Raw genomic sequence first — 20,403 nt, 5'->3', positions numbered from 1 at the left:
TCCTTGAGTTAGCTGACTCTGATGGACTGATTAATCAGGTGTCTTCGTCTTCCCCTTCCCCTTTGGATATGGCCAATGAGAACTACCTCAGGAGATGGTAGGGTGGCAGGAAATTATGGATGGGGTATTTATTTTGTTAGTTCTCTCCTTACTGAGCCACACGTTAGCAGTGCTTTATTCCTTTCCATAAAACAGCTCCTGTTGGGAAGCCAGCTTTCACACCTTTAGTTCCCTCCCCCCAACATCCATTCTTCCATCCATCTCTCTCTATCTCGATCATCTCTATCTCTATCTGTGTGTGTGTGTGTCTTTCCATAACGACTCCATTCATACAGCCTCCTGCCCTTAGAAATCCTGGCTCCCTGTTACTCTTGCTCATATAGTCCTTCATCGTTTGTTAGTGGTTTCTCTTAACGATGACTACTATATCCTTGTCAATAAACTCTTTATTGAATTCTCCAATTATTGCATTTAAATAGGCCACTTGATGCTTATTGGGATACTGACTGATATACCTTGTTTAGAACAACATGAAAAGCGTAAATGGACTCAGGGCTGGTCTTTCTCTAGAATATATTGGGTACCATGGAATATGAACACACAGACACGTCATTTTCATAGAGACTCGTCTGCAGGTGAGTCTAAAGAGCCTAATTTCTAGTCATTTGTGGCAGCGGAAAAGCCAATAGATTATGTGAGAACAGGAAGGCAAATAGAGGGTAAACAACTCGCATACAAATTAAACACTGCTGATTCTAATATTGCCCAGGCACCTCCCCGCAGAGGCTTTCTCCAAATAACTGACACAAATGTGCTTTGTCACCTCAATCAAGAATGTATTATAATAATTTTGTAAAGGATACAGACAGAATCATTTAAAAATACTTTTAGGAACAAAAAGAACAGAAAAAAAACAAATGGCAGGCCCAAAACACACCAACTAGAAAAAATATTGCCACAAAACAGATAAAAATCTTGGCCAGGCATGTTGCCATGAATTCAAAATAACCAAGTGAATTAATCAAAGAGTTCAAAGAAAAATTACAAGAACTCAGGGGGAAAAAAAATGCAGTGAAACAACAGAGCGAGATGAAACATAATCTTGCAGAGCTCATAAAAGAAGTAAGAAAGAATCCCAAAAAATGAAACCCATCAGAGAAACAAAGAGGAGACAAGACTGTTAAAACACACTAAATGATGTGAAGAAGAACTTTGCAGAAAATAATTAAAATGAATTGAAAAGTATAAGAATAATAATTGGGAAAAGAAGAGAAAGAAGCACATAACACCGATTCCCTCAAATTTCATATGTAGAATGTAACATATATATATTTAAACAGTAAATAAAATTAGGAGAATAGGTTCATTTACAGGGGTAAAAAATATATAAGAAAAATGATGGAATCCATGGAAATCATTTTGTAGACAATAAAAAGAAAGAAATCTGTACTAATATCATTACTGCCCTGAGAAGTAGAATGATACAGGTCTTCAGATCCTGAACTCAGAGTTACAAAACACAAAAAGAAAAAGTTTTGAAGACAACTAGAGGTAAAATAACTTTTTTCATATTCTTATTCGACTTAAAAGACAACTGTTTAAAGTAATAATGGCAACAATGTATGGGATACTTTTGAATAACAACAGTATCATAAAGGACGGGAGAAGGATTTGGGAATGCTCTGTTGTAATGCTGTAAGCCACCTGACCTAATGAGTAGTGCTGTTACTTGGAGGTGGATTTAGGTTAACTGAAACTGTATTTTGTGAACTCAAAGGCAACAGGTAAAGAAGAAAATATATAAAAGAAGTCTGTTGATAGGCTAAGAAAGGAAATAAAATAGAACCATATAAAATGCTCAATTAAAACACAAGAAGGCCAAAGAGGAGACAAATGAAACAAATAAATAGTCATAACTAATAATAATTGAACAATAAACAAATAAATAAATAAAATAAGTAAAGTAAAACATTGTTAAACTAAAGGTTTATTAAAATATGCCATTAAAAACCAAATGGGATCCGGAGGGAGACAAACCATAAGAGACTCTTAATCTCACAAGACAAATGGAGGGTTGGTGGGGGGGGTAGGGAGAGGGTGGCAGAGTTATGGACGTTGGGGAGGGTATGTGCTATGGTGAGTGCTGTGAAGTGTGTAAGCCTGACTTGTACCCCTGGGGCTAATAATACATTATATGTTAATTTTTTTAAATACCATTAAAATTCTGAAGAAAAGCCAGCTGCATAGTGGGAGAAATTTGCAACACAGAGGTATACATTCACCTATGTTCAACAAAGGGCTCGAATCCAGAATATATAAGGCACTCCTATAAATCAGTTAAAAAAAAAAAAAAGGAAATAAAAAGAATTAAAAAAGCAAAAAAAAGGACAATGACCCAATAAAAAGTAGATAAAAGACTTGAACAAGCAGTTTACAGTAAAGGATGTCCAGATGACCAATAAGCACGTGAAAAGCAGTCTGGGTGGATTAGTCATCACAGAAATGCAAATTCAAATCGTACTGCAATGAAGAAGAGCCAAAATACAAAAACCAGAAACAAAGACGAAAACACACAAGTTTTGGTGAGGGCGTGGAGCAAATGAAAGTCATCTCCTGCAATAGTGTAGGTTGGTAAAACGGCTTCAGAAAACCGGCGGTATGTACCAAATACAAGCACATAGGCACACTCTCCAACTCAGCACTTCTCCCAGAAAAATGCCCAACATAAATAAATACGCATATTCTCCAAAAGACAGGGACAAGGGTATTCATAGCAGCATTATTCAGAATAGCCCAAAGCCAGCAACAATGCAAATCCCGAACAGCAGAATGGAGAAATAAGGAATGACATATTCACACAACAGACTGTGATTTTAAAATGGGAGTAAGCTACAGCTACACACAACATAGATGAAGATTATAACCACATTTTACGACCAATTGCAAAGCAATTGGTCATAAAAGAGTATATGTATATTATTCTGTTTATATAAAGTCAAAAACAGACATAACTAAGCTATGGTGTTAGGAGCACGATAATAGTCCCCCAGGGGTATAGACTGGAAGGGACTTCTAGGGAGCTGGCTATGTTCTGTCTCTTGGTCTGGATGATGATTACATAGATATGTTTGTGAAAAATGTCAAGCTGCATATTTATGATGTGTACACTTTTCTGTATATGTATTTTATACTTCAAAAACAAAATTTAGGGGCACCTGGGTGACTCAATAGGTTAAGTGTCTGCCTTCAGCTCTGATTACGATCCCAGGGTTCTGGCATCAAGCCCTGCATTAGGCTCCCAGCTCTGCAAGGAGCCTGCTTCTCCCTCTCCCTCTGCCTGCAGCTCCTCCTGCTTGTGCTCTCTCTCTCTCTGCCAAGTAAATAAATAAAAGTTTTAAACACACACACACATACACACACACACACACACACACACACACACGAAGTCTATTGAAGTGGACTCTTAGAAAAAGATGGTCTTTGTATAGAAAAGCTAGCATCAGGAATTAGCTCAATTTTTTAAAATTTCACAATGCATACAAATATTGAATCATCATGCTGTATATCTGAAACTTATATAATAAATTCATTCCATCTCAATTAAAAGAAGAATTAGGTGGGAGATAATGAAAGTTGAAGAATAATGAGAAGGGACCAAACATTTATTAAATCATGTTTCAAAGTGGTAACAATTAAAAACATGATAGTATACACTGGTCACTGTCTATTTCCCCTTCCAGATCCATTATCTGCCTTTTTTTTTACTCTGCTCCGTGCTCTTAAGAGATGAAACTGTGGATTCATCATCAGACAGGCTTCTGGTTGGGCTCAACATGGCTGGCACAGGTGGGATACTGGAGGAACAGAGTAAAAAGTCGAGTAATTATTCCCTCGACTCAGCTCCTTCTGTGCAGGGGGCTATAATTTTGGAAGCAGCTGCATTCTTCGACCACAGCTCCTTTTGGTCCAGCCATTTATTATCATGAAGGAAGGCCTTCCTGGATGATGGCAACAATGTTCCCTCTCTTACCTCTTGAGGTTTATGGAGCTAAAAGGTTTCCATTGTTTCTATTCGCTGAGGGCTTTACCATCCCTTGTAGGGTCCCTTAAGTTTGTCCACTCCTCTGTAAATAGACCCTTTGATAATCTCTTCAAATTAACTTTCGAGTGTATAATCTATTTCCTATAGGAACCTCAGTACATACTATCATTATGAATAGAAATATAGCTTTCATGTATAGATAGATTGTTGGAACAGATAAAGAAGTCCAGAAACTTACAGAAATTTAGCAAATGATAAATGTACCAAGCATATTAGTTGGGAAATAGGAATTATTAAATACATAGTGTTGGGGTATCTAGATACTCTTCTAGAACAAATGGGTATTAGATACCACCCTCATTCCTAAATCTCCAAATGTATCAAAGGTATAAATATTGAAAAACCATTAAACCCTTAGATAATAAAATAAAACATGATTTCCTAAGTAGTAATCTCAGATAGACAAAATATTTTAAGTGTACAAAAAGCCTTTATCATCTATGAATTGAAAAATTTAAAAAGAGACTGCTGCTTCTTAACAGAGAAATGAATAACGATCTACCATAGATAAACTCAAAAGTGAAACAACCAAAGTCAAAATGGGGAACGTAATTTAGATGTAAGTAACACACAAAGGCCTAATCTCTTCTAATTTCAACAGTAAAAATTTTGCAAGTTAATTTTTTTAAATGACCCAAAGACATGAAATTGGTCATCAAAAAGGAAAATACTCAAATAAATATTTTTATGAAGAGATAAAGTCTCTTTCTCTACCCCTTCATCTGGTTTTGGTCATGCAACCGGTTTGACCAATGAGATACTAAAAAATATGACGCATGATGAGGGTTAAAACATGTTTACACATTTTTCTAATTTGTTTCATTCTAAACATGTTTTGAGACAACTTACGGAAATGTATATAGTACCACCTAATAATTAAATAAAATAAAATGACAAAAATGATATTATGTAATGACTCTAAGGGTGAGTTCAGGACTCCAAATATGAACCATTAATTTCTGTCTGGATTTTGAGGGTAGGTCTCAGATTTAGTCCTTTGCCTCTTGGCAGCCAGGGATAGAAATGAGATAGGGTAAAAGAGATATGAGATCCCAGATCAAAGTATACAAGTTGCTAGTTGCTCTTGTGTATAAATATTCAAGATAAATATTTCTTATAAATCCTTTAAAGGGATACTGTGGGATATAGTGGCTTAAACCCTCAATTTCTTAAAACTGTTTGACAAGAGGTAAGCTCAAAGAAGATTTCAATTACCCGTTTTTCTAGATACTCCAAATCAAACAACGTTTACCCCACTGCCCTTAGAATAATCCATGTTTTACTGTAAGTTAGTATGCCTACTTCTCCTTTCTTCTCAACTCCTTTGCCTCTAGTTCCTTGTGGTTCAGTCATTCCAGTTTCCTTGTTATCTATCCAACTCCCCAAGATTATTTCTTCCTCTTCCACCTTGCAGTCAGTGGTCTCTATGCTTGTAACATCTTTCCTCCTAATCTTGCCAAAACAAGTTTCTTGTAGTTATTTAAATGTGCCTCAATTATAATTTTCCAGAGAGGAGGGCCTTCTTATCTTCTTGGTTACTCTCCATTACGCAATCCTGTTCTATCTCCTGCACAACATAGATCAGTATTTAAAATGAATTTCATGATATTTTTCATTCATTGCCCATTTTTCAAACTGTCTATCAACTCTGAGACCTTACCTGTCTCATTCACTAATCTCTCTCCCTTGTCTAGAGCAAGGCCCAGGACATAGCAAGGGCTCAATAAAGACTTTAAATATTTCTTAATTGAATAAATAATAAAAATAAAGCTAGACTATCAGAGTAGTGACCTACCTTAAGGGATAAGCAGTCATAAAATCTAGTTTTTGTATCTTACAAATAATTTTGAGAATTTAATCGTCTATATCCTACAGTATTCCTATAAAATGTTTCAAACAGCATCGTCCCACTGCTCATCACCCTTCATAGGCAAACCCTTCAAGTGCCTCCCCTCTTCTAACTAAGGTGTTTCTTAAAGTCCATGGGTTACAGTTCAGTCTTTGATCAAATATTGGTGTAATATGTTCTAGTTGTTTCCTAATATAGATCCCATAAGATTTTAAGTCCTTATGAATTTATATATGTTCTCCCCACATCTGGAATAGTGCCTGCCACAAAAGGAGTATGTAATAGACCTTTACTACATAAATGAATGGCTTAATATATCGCTTAATATATCCTATGGCTCAATGAAAGAGTAAGATTACTTTTAAAACCTAAAAAAAAAAATGAGCAAAATTAGTGTAATCAATATTCTGGAACCACACCTATCAAAGCAACAACAACAAAAAAAAAATAGAAAAATGTGTGTCTAATAAGTTTCCTACAAGAAGAAAGAAAGTATTGATGATGTTCAAATACATAAATATTAAGAGACAGTCTATGCCATGCTTTCAGGATACAGTATTTTACCAGGCACAGATTCGTCAACGATGCAGTGCTTTTGTATTGATTCTAAAGTGCTTTTTGGATGAACTTTGAGAGCCGTTTGCTGAGTGTGGGATTTTGTAGGCTTGGGGTTGTCAATAAATGTGTTTTGCTGTAATTAATAACTTTATGTTCTTGCACCTGTGGGGAAGATGAAGTATCTTTCTAATTTCACATTCAGCAATAAACACGAGCAACTGTCTGCATGATTCCTCGTTTGATTCCAGCTGCCAACAGCTTGGAATGCTTTGAGTCCAGCTAACTCTCCATTCCCTCATTAGCTGGTGTCCCCATTTATTTTTCTGACTAAATGGGTAGAGAAGTCATTTTGTTTAGCTCATTCGGATCTGTGGAGAAAGATACCAGCAAATCAACACCTGTCACTTTTCAGTAAATCCTAAGAGGAACTGGGGCTTTGTAGCAGATTTGCTTTGGCAGGAAATAAAATGTTCGAGGACTGCATTAAATGACAGAATTCTATGAAACTGCCATCTCCTCTCTTAAAGTAGGGAATGAGCATCAGTCTATTATGGACTTAATTAATCCAAATCACTTATAAAACAATAAAATTTAATTATGGATTCTTAAAAACTGAGAACCCACCAATTATTGTTAATAGGTTTTTTCTCAATCATAGCTAGGGAGTTAAATTTATGGGGACTATTTTTCCAACAGTTAACTTTTTAAAAATATCATTTTATTTTTAGATAAGTAGCTTCAGCATAACATTGCTTTACAGTGGGAGATCTAATAAATCCATTAATTTCAGTGTGGTTTCTATATTTTGGAAAACAGTTAAGAACTAAATTCCTGAATGGGTCTCTATATAATTGACATTCTCTGCACCTTCCAGACCTTCTATCTTTAATATCTGTTAAGAAAAGTATTTCCCTCTCATCTCTGAACAGCTGGATACCTGTCTTTACATTGATTTTTAGGTACCTCTGTGCTTGAGAGCACAAACATGGCAAAACATTTCAAAATTCATTCTGATTTTGTCAGATTCTAGAGTAGGTCAACCATTGCTTGTGAATGAGACCCTCATTCCTTGAAATTGTATTAAAGGACATTATGGATTTAATGATGCTTCTGTCCACAAAGAGTTAAGCTGTCCCTAGAAATCAGTGACTTATTCTTAAAAAGTAATTATAAGAATGAATGTTTATTGAACTTTTGCTCTGTGTCTAGTACTTTTCTATAGGTGTCTACATGGATTGTGTTATTTACGTGCACTACAATTCTATAACTAGGTACTAGTACATACTCCTTTTCACCAATGAGAAAAGTGAAGCACAAGGAGTTTGGATAGCTCGCCCCAAATCACACAGCAAATCAGTAGTGGAGACAGACTTCAAACCCAAGAAATTTGGACTTTCATCATTACACACACCAGGTTTCTCACCTGATTAGAAGTAGAAGACTGTGTACACATGCACATGTTCTCATTTCTTTAAAGCCTGTCTTGTGCTTATCCCTGCAAAGCACTGTGATCAATACCATATAATCCTACATGTATGTATAGTACATGTAGGTGCCTCTTTGGTAGATCACACCCAGAGTAGTAGTTCTTGCCAAGCAGATGTTGTCTGCTCCCAGTTCTAACCATGCAGTGTTTCCAAACTTCCTGCCTGTCTTTTCTAAACCTCATCCAAATAGATCTTCCTGGCAAAGATTTTCTGTTTTGCTCTTGAGTCATTCAAAATGACTATCATTACAGACCTTGACCCCAGGTGACTTTAAAGTACCACCTAGTCTTCAACAGCAAAATATTATTTTACACTGTGGGAGACCTAGGTATATCTTCAAATAAGAAAATGTTATTCATACATTGCTGATGAGATTTGCACCGTGAATGGTGTTTACAGCTGAGGTGGTAACTGTGCATATACATTTTCAGGCTTTTAGATCAATTGAAAATATTTGCAAATTATCTAATTGGAGTTGGGGGTATGTAATTAATTAAATACGGCTGTAAATTTGTTACTACTCCTTCAGTTGAGAGGTGGAGTTTAATTCCTCCCTCCTGGATCCTGAGCTGGTCTTCGTGATGGATTTGCCAATTTCGATGCAGGGGAATTAACATTCTGAGAATTCCAAGGATGGATCATATGAAGACTTGCAGCTTCCATTTAGGTCTTTTAAAATCCTTACTCTGGGGGAAGTCAACGGCCGTGTAAGGAGTTCAACTTCCCTGACACCACCACATTGAAGACGCCAGATTAGGCACTCTGGCCAGCAGTCTCAGCTGGGTTCATACTCCAGTCGTCCTTCTCAAATCACTGTACCTGTGCGTGAAGCCCTCTTGAAACTTCAAAATCAGCCCAACGACCAGCTGTATGCACAAAATGACCTCATCAATGTCACAAAAGCAGAGGACTCATGCAACCAAGCCTCATCCAAATTTCAAAACTATGTAATTAAGAGATATAATAAAATAGTGTGTTAAGCCACTAAGTTTGGGGGGTAGTTGGCTATGCACAATGAATAATGCACAAAAAGTATGACATACAGCTCTGCCACAAGGGAATCAAGCCTGACATTCCGATTCCATCAACACATAATCCTAAAATCCCAGGCCTAAAGAATTCATTTCACATTTATAAGTAAATTTCTCTTCCACATTGGGATCGAGCTAAATAAGCAAGGACCTCTGACTCTCCTCTGTACCGGGATCCTCAGAGGACACTTCCAATGTCTTTGGGAACAAGTTCATGCAAGTTGGCTGCTCCCTGGCAGACTTGGGCCCATTGAAAGACACCAGTTCCCACCGATTTGACTTATCTTATGGTTTCATGACATGTTTATAAAGACCCAAAAATCAGTTCATGTTGACTAGGTAGGTATGCAGACAAAATCTGGTTATTCCATCGGTTTGCCCATTTCTCCTGCCCTCCTGTCTTAACTCTTCTGATCTCCCATTGGTCTTATGTACCCTCTCCCCAGCAGCTTCGTCTCCTTCTTGGACCCACTGCTCCTGTCTACCTCCTCCCTTGCTTGTACATGAACTTGAGCAGTCACTTTCCCTCTCTTCACACATGTAAATTAGGGATGTCAGGATCGTTAAATAAGATAACATAATTTACATGCTAACATAACACTGGATAAAGAGTAAGAGCTCCAAATGTGTTCACTATGATTAATATATTATTATTATTATCTTTCAGCCGAAAACAGTAGTGGCCCTGCCAGGAATTCATGCCAATAAACACCTAACTACCAACTACCAACCGCATCACTCTTCCCTATTAAAAATCTACATTCTGTTTGGGCTCATTCATGAACAAACCATCTCTCCCATAATCAAAAGCTTCAAGTCAAAGTAACCACACTGCCCAGAAAATCACAGCATTGTCATTGTGATTATAGAAGAAGTATAATGTCCAACCTCATCATACAGAGGAAACTGTCTGTCAAACTGTCACTGAGGTCATTCGAAATCCAAACCTGGACAACTAAATTACTCTTCATAATTATAAGGCTTTGTTCAATATAATTACATCATTTCTGACAGATATACCAAAGTTATTTTAAAGTGGGGTTATCTGGTCTTTCAGTACATTAAAACTTGCTATGTTAGTCCATATAGGATAATATGGTCCTGAAATACATTTTCTTATGTAACAAACAAGAAAAAATAACAATTTTTAATTTTATCTTCCTAGAATACTTTTTGATTCAGGTATTTCTAAACATTTTAACATTGCATGAATTTCACTTTTAAACTGCTAAGAGGTCAATGGTAACTATTAGAATGTCTCATTTTAGGGATCTCTTGTTCCCCCCAGAATATAATAGCTACTTAAGAAGATTTGGCCTTACCCATGGACTGAGTGATCTCTTTCCAGTCTTTAAAACTGATTATACAACTGCCTGCTAGATATCTCCATTTGGATGTTCCATAAAAAATCACTGCAATAATAATGGCTAACACCATAACACTTACTCTCTACCCAGCAATTTGAAAGTACCTAGCTTATATGTTCTCAGTCTACCCATTGCAACAACCCTATGGGTAGAAAGATATTCTTTTTTCCATTTTTACTGAGAAAACCAAGGTATGGAAAATTTAAATCACTTGCTCAAAATCACATAGCTACTGAGTTTCCAAGCTTGGATTCAAACCCAAGAAGACTCACTCCAGAATCTGGGTTTTGGTCACTGACTATATACCATTTCCATTCTGGTTCTCACAGACCCTTGAAACTCAAATGCCTGAAACAGAATTTAACATTTTCAACCATAAACCTGCTCTAACTCATGGGTTCCCTAGAGCCAGAAACTTCACATGACCTCTCTCACCTACTTTCCTAGGCAACAACATGGAGCTCGGAATCACAGCACCCTTCATACTCTCCAGATACATCATAACAGGTCTTCCTTCCAAACACATTATCCTCAAACTGGTTTCTCTTTCCTAGTCTAGTCCAAATGACCACCCACCCCCCTTCTCTCCCTCCCTCTCTTTCTACCTCTCTCCTCTCTCCTGGACCCCGGCAACAGCCAGCTCCAAGCCTGGTGCTTTCAATCCATTCTTCCTTCAGCAGACAACCTGAGTTTTGCAAAAATGCAAAAGTAAGTATGTTACCTTCTTACTTAAAATACTTCAGCAGGGGCGCCTGGGTGGCTCAGTTGGTTCAGCAACTGCCTTCGGCTCAGGTCATGATCCCGGGGTCCTGGGATCGAGCCCGACATCGGGCTCCCTGCTCAGTGAGGAGCCTGCTTCTCCCTCTCCCTCTACTGCTCTGCCTGCTTGTGCTCTCTTGCTCTGTCAAATAAATAAATAAAATCTTTAAAAACAAACAAACAAAAAAACACTTCAACAGCTTCCAATTATCCTTAGTCAAGTGTTCAAATCCTTTAACACTGCTTGCAGGGCTCTTGTGATTTAGTCTGTGCTAGTTCCCTGGCCTCGCCATCAACCCTGGACTCACGGCTCCAGTCAGACTCTGCTTCCCTCAATTCTTCAAATGAGGTATGTTTTCCTTGCCTCAGGGTCTTCATGCGCCTTGTTTCCACTGAGCATCTGCACTGTAGAATACAGCACACTTCTTCACCTAGCAAATTCTTACGCATCCCTCGGGTTTCAGATTAGATATTACCTCCTTGTGGAAGCCTGCCCTATTTGCCCCAGGCATGTGTTTATATGGCTTCTCAACTTCCCTTACTACAGCATGAATCAGGCTCTAGTATAATAGCTTTTTAAAAAACTCTCTTCATTCACCACTGGACTATAAGCTTCACAAGTCCAAATCCGCTCTATTTTATTTAACATAGCTACTCAAAAATATTGTGAAATTATTAATAAAGTTTGACACAAAAAGGCTAAAGAGAAGCAATAGATAGTATATACAAGCAGCTACATACTCCTAAATTAAGATATTTATTTTCTGCCAAAAAAAAAAAAAAAAAGAAAGAAAGAAAGCGACAGATTTCCACAGACATTCTGTGTGAAATGTTCTATAACAGGAAGTTAAAAAGAACTAAAAGGAGTGGTAAATAACCATAAACAAACCACCATATAGAAAGCATAAGTGAAGGCACAGATCAATAAATATAATTTTTGGAGCTCAATAAATGTTTATTTATAATATCGTGAGCCTGGAGATACACACAAAATTTCATAAGATTACTGAAACAATAAGTAAGATTGAAGATAATTATATTGATCTGTGATAGACTTAAAGAGAAAGTAGATTGAAGATTTGGGAAATTAATGCTGGTAAGTGTTTCCTTTACAAACTTCTCCAGCCTCCTGTATACGTGAAGAGCGAAGTTAAGTCTGGACGCCAGTGGATACTGGACAAGGTCCCTGTAGCCAAGAGAGGAAATAGGAACCCCTAAATTAAGAGAAGACAGGACCACAATCATCCTAATCAAAAACTTCGTACAACTATTACTTTCTAGGATCAAAGTACTGTGGATTCAATCTTGAATGTCTACTATCATTTAGGTTCCAGAAGTAGAAGTCAGTAAGACAGTCTCTCTACTTTCTGTAGACTCCACCTTCTGCAGAACCAGACACCCTTGACTGGCTTTCAGCTCTCAGTTCAGGTTAAAGAAAAAGGATGTTGAGATGATCTGGAATTATTTACAATGGACTAACCTCAGTGGATTAAAGAAAACCATCACTGATCAACACCAACCCCATCATATGGACATTAGGACATACAGACATTTAGTTACTGTATGCGACCGAAAAACTTGCGTGGTTCCCGTACTTCTGAGAATATCTGTTTAAAACCAGCCTTCCAAGGAGATTAGCATGGGAAAACTCGAAGAGAGTAAGTCAGGGGGCCATTCCCTGATGGTTCAGTCTGCAAATTACCACCTGCTGGCATTCAGATGTCCACGTGAAATTCTGATTCACAGATTTCAACTGAACCGAGCACCAGAGTTAGTAAGTTACTTCCTAAGCAAACAGGACCTCACTCAGTACCCCAAGGCAAGTAAGGATACAATTAACACCACCTAATTTTTTGTTCTGGAGGGCTCCAATGTTGGGGAGGGTCAATTCAGTGTTGTTTTATCTTATTCTGATACAATGAATAAAGCATGAGCCTAATTTACATCAAAGACTTGTGCCTCACGGTTTTAAAAAAAAAATCTCTAAAAACTCCTATTCCTTCCTATTTTAACTGCAACACCACCATTTTTCCCCTGAGGCTCCCTATATATTTTAATTATGAGTCGGAAAGAAAGTATATCAAACCTGGCAAGTAATAGGACAGTATGTCCTCATCTTAATTAGAAAATATTTTTTTAAAAAGGATCCATATGTAAATGGAGAGATTAAAATAAATGTTTCAATTTAATTAAATTATTTCATATAAATTTCATTTGCAGCTTTCTATGTAGAAATTTGTAAAGAGTTATGGAAAACGCTTAGCAGAATATTTCTGTTATGCTAAAGACCTCAAAGCCCTCCCATATTTTACCATTTAAGATCTTACAATAGGGAGGTAAAAAGGAGACTATGAAAGAGATTGCCAAATGCCCTTAAGTTTTAGAAAGGAAAATACAGTCATCTAGACACCGCCATTAGAATCTTTCTTTATTAATAAAATACATATTTTTTCAAGTATTTCTCTTCTTTAGTAACACGTTTTGAGCTGGTTGGATTCTCTCCCCTTTCTTGCATGTTGATATCTTGTCTGTCTTTATTACAGCTGCCAACAACACCAAGCTTTGTGTGGGAAATTGTCATTGGGAGACACAGCATCTTTGACTTTTTTGTGAGACTGCTGCTGTTGCTTCCTTTGATAAACAAAAGCCCTTTTCTGTGGTTTGTGTGGTTCTTCAAGGGAAGGCGTTAAAGAAATAATTAGCTAGGCTGGTAGTTTCAGGAGAGGGAAGCTGCTACCAGAAAAACCTATTTTTTGTTTTGGTCAACAATCAATAGTGGGTTTTTAAAATTTTTTTTTATTTTTTGGCTCTAAGTCCTTTATAAAATAAAAGTGTCAAGACTCAAAATATGATCTTTAAGCAACAAGAAACAAGCACAAATGGTGCTAATTTTGACTTGCTCGGAGGTTTGTGTTTTTGTTTTTTTTTTTTTTCTCCATTATGGCATTGATTTCAACAGCTGTAGGTACTTAAACTCTCTTTCTGGAAACCTTGCACCCCTACATTATGCGCAAGACAAGAAGTAGGGACAATTATTACCGATTTTTCGCAGAGCCCCGGGAGCCACTCAGGAGGAGGACAGGCATTCTTCCTCCTGCCCCAATACCTTCACGCTCACCGGTCCTACCAGCTTCTCATAAAATAGCACAGTAATATTCATTAGGAAAGACGGAATTGTTATGTGTAAGAACAAAGGGAAAAGAAATGGTAGGAGAAAGAAGGGAAAGAAAGTTGAGCTGGTCTCTTTCAAGCTAAGGGTGCCTGAAATGAGACAATGAAAGGGCTTTGTGGATTTGATTGGGTGTGTGTGAGCGGTTAGGGCACCTGTGCCCGCAGGGGGCCGCACCAGCAGCCACGTGGCAATGCTGGTGTGTAATTACGGAGCACTTAACTGCATTCAGCCATGGTTTGTTTCTCTGATAATTTCCACTTTCATTGTTCAAGGGGCTGTGGACACTCGTGGAAGCTGAGGTTCGAGTACCTGCAGCTGTTGAGATAAATGACTGTTGTAGCTGTTTCTGAAAGTTTCTAGTAGGAACGCTGCTTGAGAGGGAAGTGTGACGGAAGTACAGTTAAAATATTCTACTTACTTTTCCAAAGCCATAAAATCCTAAATCTATAAATGGATCATTCCTTATTCCTCTTCCTCATTTCACAAGCTGGCTGAGCTCCTTTCTCTCCCCTCCCAGTAGCGCTGGTCCTCCTTCCGTGCTATTAAATTCTCAGTATGGAAAAGCTACTTCGATTTCGTATTTAGCGCTACAGACATAGCCCCTCTGCTGTCTGTCTGCACTTGTGATATATAACAGATTCAGACATTTATAAAACGTGTTAACCTGTTTATACGAAAGAATAAAAATGTTCCAAAATCTGGCCGGATCTGAACACAAATCTGCTTCCATTTCCTTGCATTGCCCTCTGCCAACCAAAGCTCATTGTTTATTTGTGTTCAAACTATTAAGTTTGAAACATTAAAAACAAAGATAACAAAAACAAAAATTAATGTAATTTCATATGAGCACAAGGAAGAGAGTATATATATCTTATCTTCCATTTTCCAAAAGACCCTGTATTTCACCAACAAAAATATGGGCTTTATTTAGGAACAATACTGCTTGAGTCATTACTATTATTCTTGCTTGACGAAACTAGGAGCTGGTTCTTTGAAAGAATTAATAAAATTGATAAACCCCTGGCCCGACTTATCAAAAAGAAAAGAGAAAGGACCCAAATAAATAAAATCATGAATGAAAGAGGAGAGATCACAACTAACACCAAAGAAATACAAACTATTATAAGAACATACTATGAGCAACTCTACGCCAATAAATTTGACAATCTGGAAGAAATGGATGCATTCCTAGAAACATATAAACTACCACAACTGAACCAGGAAGAAATAGAAAGCCTGAACAGACCCATAACCAGTAAGGAGATTGAAACAGTCATTACTATTATTCTTCTCATTTGACTGCATTTTACAAATAGTCTGTTCAAATTAATATAGAAATTAAGAACCTTTATTAAGCAATACAAATCTTAACTATTGCTTTGAATGTCTGGTAGTTTCAGCAAGCAATACTGTCTCAAACTATGAGTTACATTTCTAAATTGGTCACTAGTAGCCTGATTACTTCTGTTTGAAGTGTACCTTTTCTCTTCCTGTGTGTTGTGTGTTTAGATAGAGACGGATGAAGATGATGGGTGGATGGATGGGTGGATAGATTAGAAATAGAGGACAGATACATACATAATACACAAATGTTAAAGTAATAATTGGGGGGGGGGGGCCTGGTTGGCTCAGTCAGTAAAGCTTACAACTCTTGACCTCAGGGTCGTGAGTTCAACCCCTATGCTGGATGTCAAGCTTACTTTAAAAAAAAAAAAGTAATTGAGAAAAAGTAAATAGGGTAAAATATTACCGATAGATAAATCTGGGTAAAGAGAATATAATTTTTATTTTTGCAATTTTTTAAGTCCAAAATTATTTACAAACAAATTTTTTAAAATTTACATGTGGCTTAAACATATAGCACCAAGATTCTGTCCTCAACTTTTATCCCTTGCCCTCTCTTGCCACACATACCCTGAGCTTGTCATACATATTACTTGTAATTTCCTTCAATGGATGCCCTATTTTGTCTCCCCGGGGAACTATAACGTGCTGTTCCAGACAACAAATGAGGCCATCTTCCCAGAAAAGCCTTTCTCTGATCTCTGCAGGCGAATTAAGTCTTTCTTCTTTGTGAGAAATTTATTTTTTTTTTTACATGTTTGTCTTCCTTATAAGACATTAAAAAAAAAAAAAAAAAAGACTGCATTTTGTGTGACCTTAGTCATGTTACTTAACTTTTGTCTGCCTCTGTTTATTTAAAATATGGAGAGGACAGCACCTACTCATAGGGGTAAATCAGGTAAAGTGTTTAGAGAGGCCTGAGGTATAATAGGTGTTCCATGATGTTAGTTGCTATGGTGTCGTGAGGGTAGTAAGTGGTAGAGCATTGGGAAAGTACTAGAATGATAGGAGGGATCATGGTATATCCTACACCAACCTTTGCAGAAACTCACTAAATATTTTCAGGTATATGAACAAATGGATGCTCAGGGAGTACATTATTATAATATCAAAGGGAAGAAGTAGTGAAGGTTTCAACCATGGTGGTAACAAGGAGCAGAGGAGGAGCAAATGAATTTGCAAAGCGTTCATGGAAATTTACATCAAGGGGTAATCCCTTGACTATGGGGTGAGAGGCCAGGGATACAAACTATTCCACCATCATTATCTTGGGACCTCCACAAAGCCCCATTTTAGGTGGTATTTCTGGGATATGCTTATCCCTGGGATATTAGCACTATCGCCACCAGGCGATAGGCATCAGCTTCTGCTGGGTCAAGTACTTCTCTGCATTATGCAAGGCATTTGTTTAAAAGTTTCTTATATCTATGTGACAATCTTTAGTCAGTTGTATACATTTGAAAAGATTGAGATCAAAGACAATATATAACCACATAACAACATAATAATTTTTTTAATGAGACTTGGTGAGGGAACAAAAAAAAATGTAACAGCCTAGGTGTTGTTATTTTTAATATTAATTTGCTCACTCATATCCTCTATGGCTTTTAAAGAAAAAGAAAAAGTCACATAATCCTGGCTCAAAACTGCGTTTCATCAGAGTAGTCAAGTGATTTTGTGAAATTAAGTCAATGTTAAAAAAATAAAATAAAATAAAATAAATGCAAGAATACAAATGTACAGCCTCTTAATAGCATTTTATTTAAAAGTTTACAATTAGAGCACACGTAGTAACACAAAAAGTGTAAAAGTGACACAGGCTGCCCTGTAGAAAGCACTTTTCTTGTAGGCAGAAGGAATGGAAACCTTGTGCTTAAAATGTGTGGCATTCATAGCATAGTACGGGGCTCAGTAGATCAACAGAATCCATAATCTGAAGGCAGTGAACATAACTTCCAACTTATGCCAAAACCAGTGGGGGGAGGTGGGAAAAGATGACATCAACCTGAAGATTTCACTTGGCTCAGGTTAAATCCAAAGGAAAACAAGAACAGAAAACCACCTCAGCGGCAGCTACTCTCTGCAGACACACTCCCAAACACAAAACTACAAGCCAGTGTCCTTTAAAGAAATCCATACTTTAAAGACCTCTGTCACTTCTCAAGTTCAGTACTGTGGAAAGGAATAGGGAGATTCCTGGGTGAGCCAGATAATTGAGAATAAGTATCAAAAAGATGCCTTACACAAAATCATGATGAAGAGGTTCATAAATTAAATCCATATTTCATTTTAACAAATTTTTATAGTATTCTGCCTTGTTAAAATGTCCTGAGTATGGCAGATGCTGTTTAAAACCAATGACAATAGTGTCTTGAAAATACGTATAGTAATAGTTCAGAAGATAGAGAAGCGATGTTTTCTACCTTGATCATCATTAATCAGCACCATAAAATGTTAGCTGCAAATAAGCACAGAGGTAAGTTTGCCAAAAATAAGGCATTAGAAAATAGATGAATTCTCATGCAGAACAAGTTATTTAGGAAGGAGTTTAAGAAAGGTTTGTAAAAAGGGACGGACGACAATTTGTGAAAGAAAGGAATGTTAAGGCATAGCCAAGTAAACTGAAATAGTTTGGTGTCAGTATTTGTCTCCGTGGAAGACGGTTGGGGAATCAGTTCCTTTAGATCCAGTGTGGCTTGGCTTGGTTTCGGTTGGAGCCCGGCGTTGATTTCTCTATGCCATTTTGCCAGCACTGTACTGCCTGTAGTGGAAAAGACTCTTGGAGTCCACTTTGCGGGATTTCTGCACAGCCTCAGCAAAAAGTTTGGTCACCTGAAAACAGAAGGGTAGGAATCTTAGTGTCCCACATGACATGAAAGTGAGATTTAATGAAGCAGGAGCAAAAGGTCAGTTTCTGCTCCCAATTTGCAAAGGGACATGGGATGAAAGACACAAAAATTTTTATTTAATCAGGACTGTCTCCTATATTTCAGACCTTAGCATGAGTAAGCTAATCCCTGCCCCTCAATTCCCCCCAGGGATTAAAGATTAAAACGGACTGGGGGTGGGGGGATACAATGTGTCGAAAGTCACTGAGTCTTGAAGTACAGTTCTTCTCTGCGATAAATTTGGTGGGTCATGTCCAAGTGGAACTAAACATGTGATCATTTTCTGTGAATTGGACAAGTGCTTGCACTGTATTTGGATCCTCAATTATCATTAACCTGTTGCTCTTTTATGATGGCTTTCATTTAGAAACAATGGAATAAAAGTTTGTCTCTTTATTCCATGCCACACCACGCTTTTTATTTAAAAGATAATTGCATGGCTAATGAGTAGGAATGGCTCTCTGTGGCTTTTGATTATCTCAATGGCTTGATCACCAACTGTCTGTGAGGCCATGACCTACCATAATAGCACCATTATTTCAGATTCTATTTAAAAATTCTTCTCCATCCTGAATGTTACAAGAAGGGGAGAAGAGAGGAGGGATGTTCATATGTTGATGAATACTCTTAAGGGAGACATAGAAATAAAAGCCTGCACATAGCTGTATCTGAGGAAGAGAACATACCTGGAAATTGGTGAGAAGAGCAATCCCACTGTCAACAGCTGTCCTCCGAATCACATAATTATCATGGACAAACTTAGTGTTGTTATTGGGGAGGTTAATCACCAGGTCGATGCTGCCATCTCTAATCAATCTGGAAGAATAATCAAAATAAACAAAAGTTGGTAGGTGGCAATGTATATTTTATAATTAGTTTTTAAAATACTAACGAAATTATTCCCTTGTGCGTTCAAGTCAAAGTCATACGGAGTTGACTGCCATCTGCCCTCCTCTGTTCCTAAAGAGATGTTCAAATTACATTAATTTTTTTATTGTGTTGTTGAAAGAATTCTGATGGAAATCTAACTAAGTAAATGGAAAGGTTTTTTTCTTTCCCAATTGCTATCTATCCATAGAAGAACTGGTAATTGGATAGGTATTTACTTATTTTACAAGGAGGTTTTTCTCCAGTATTGAAGTCCATTCCACGCCCATACTCCCAATTCCCAGACTTTTACCTCACTGCCTGCTTCCCAGTGCCTCTCAGCTAATGGTATGCCAACACAGATACGTCAACAACACTTGCTTTTGAATTAAATCTCTTCACATTCTGTTGCTGGGCTGCTATACACACTAGGGGACATTTAAATGTCAAACAGCATGAAGGAATGCTAATTGTTGTTTTACAAAGTTCTAACCAATTGCCTATTGCATCTTTGGAAATCTACTAAGGTGTGGACAATTGGCCCTTCTTTTATTAATTTGATAATGATTTATAGGTTGCCTTCTTGAGAGCCCAAACAAATGGTGGCCATTTAACAGATTGTAATATCCTGGAATAACTGAGAATTTTCTCTTATGTACCTATGCCACATACCTCTCTAAGTGTTGATGTAATGGAATTCCTGAAGACTCACATTGTGCACTAACATAATATGTCTTACCAAGTCTAATGATGACATAGCCTGAGGCATAATAACCAGCCTGATTAGAGAAGAGTAAATTAGGTAATTCAATGGTTGGTGTTATCCTAGCATTCACCACAGTCTCCTGCATATAGCAAGTGCTCAATAAATTGGACTAATTGATTCACACACAGACCTCAGTGAAATGCAGCTGGTCAATCTTATATTTGATATACACACCTACATACAATCTAAGGTTAATCTAAAATAAAAAGTGCT

General features: G+C 37.3%; 1 protein-coding gene across 1 annotated transcript in view; it reads right to left on the bottom strand.

Annotated features, from left to right (window-relative positions):
- Positions 1 to 17,407: 17,407 nt before the first annotated feature.
- The window catches only part of CPS1 (carbamoyl-phosphate synthase 1), a 124,111-nt gene continuing 121,115 nt past the window's right edge, over positions 17,408 to 20,403 (bottom strand). The window contains exons 37-38 of the mRNA XM_059393414.1: positions 19,244 to 19,373; positions 17,408 to 18,501 (exon numbers count right to left, since the gene is read on the bottom strand). Coding sequence (XP_059249397.1) covers positions 18,403 to 18,501; positions 19,244 to 19,373 — 229 coding nt within the window. The 3' untranslated portion in view covers positions 17,408 to 18,402. The remainder of the gene's footprint in view (positions 18,502 to 19,243; positions 19,374 to 20,403) is intronic.

The sequence above is a fragment of the Mustela nigripes genome, chromosome 3 (genome assembly GCF_022355385.1).
Source record: "Mustela nigripes isolate SB6536 chromosome 3, MUSNIG.SB6536, whole genome shotgun sequence".
Classification (NCBI taxonomy): Eukaryota; Metazoa; Chordata; class Mammalia; order Carnivora; family Mustelidae; genus Mustela; species Mustela nigripes.
The sequence above is the reverse complement of the archived record's forward strand: the minus strand, read 5'-3'. Positions and strand labels throughout refer to the sequence as shown.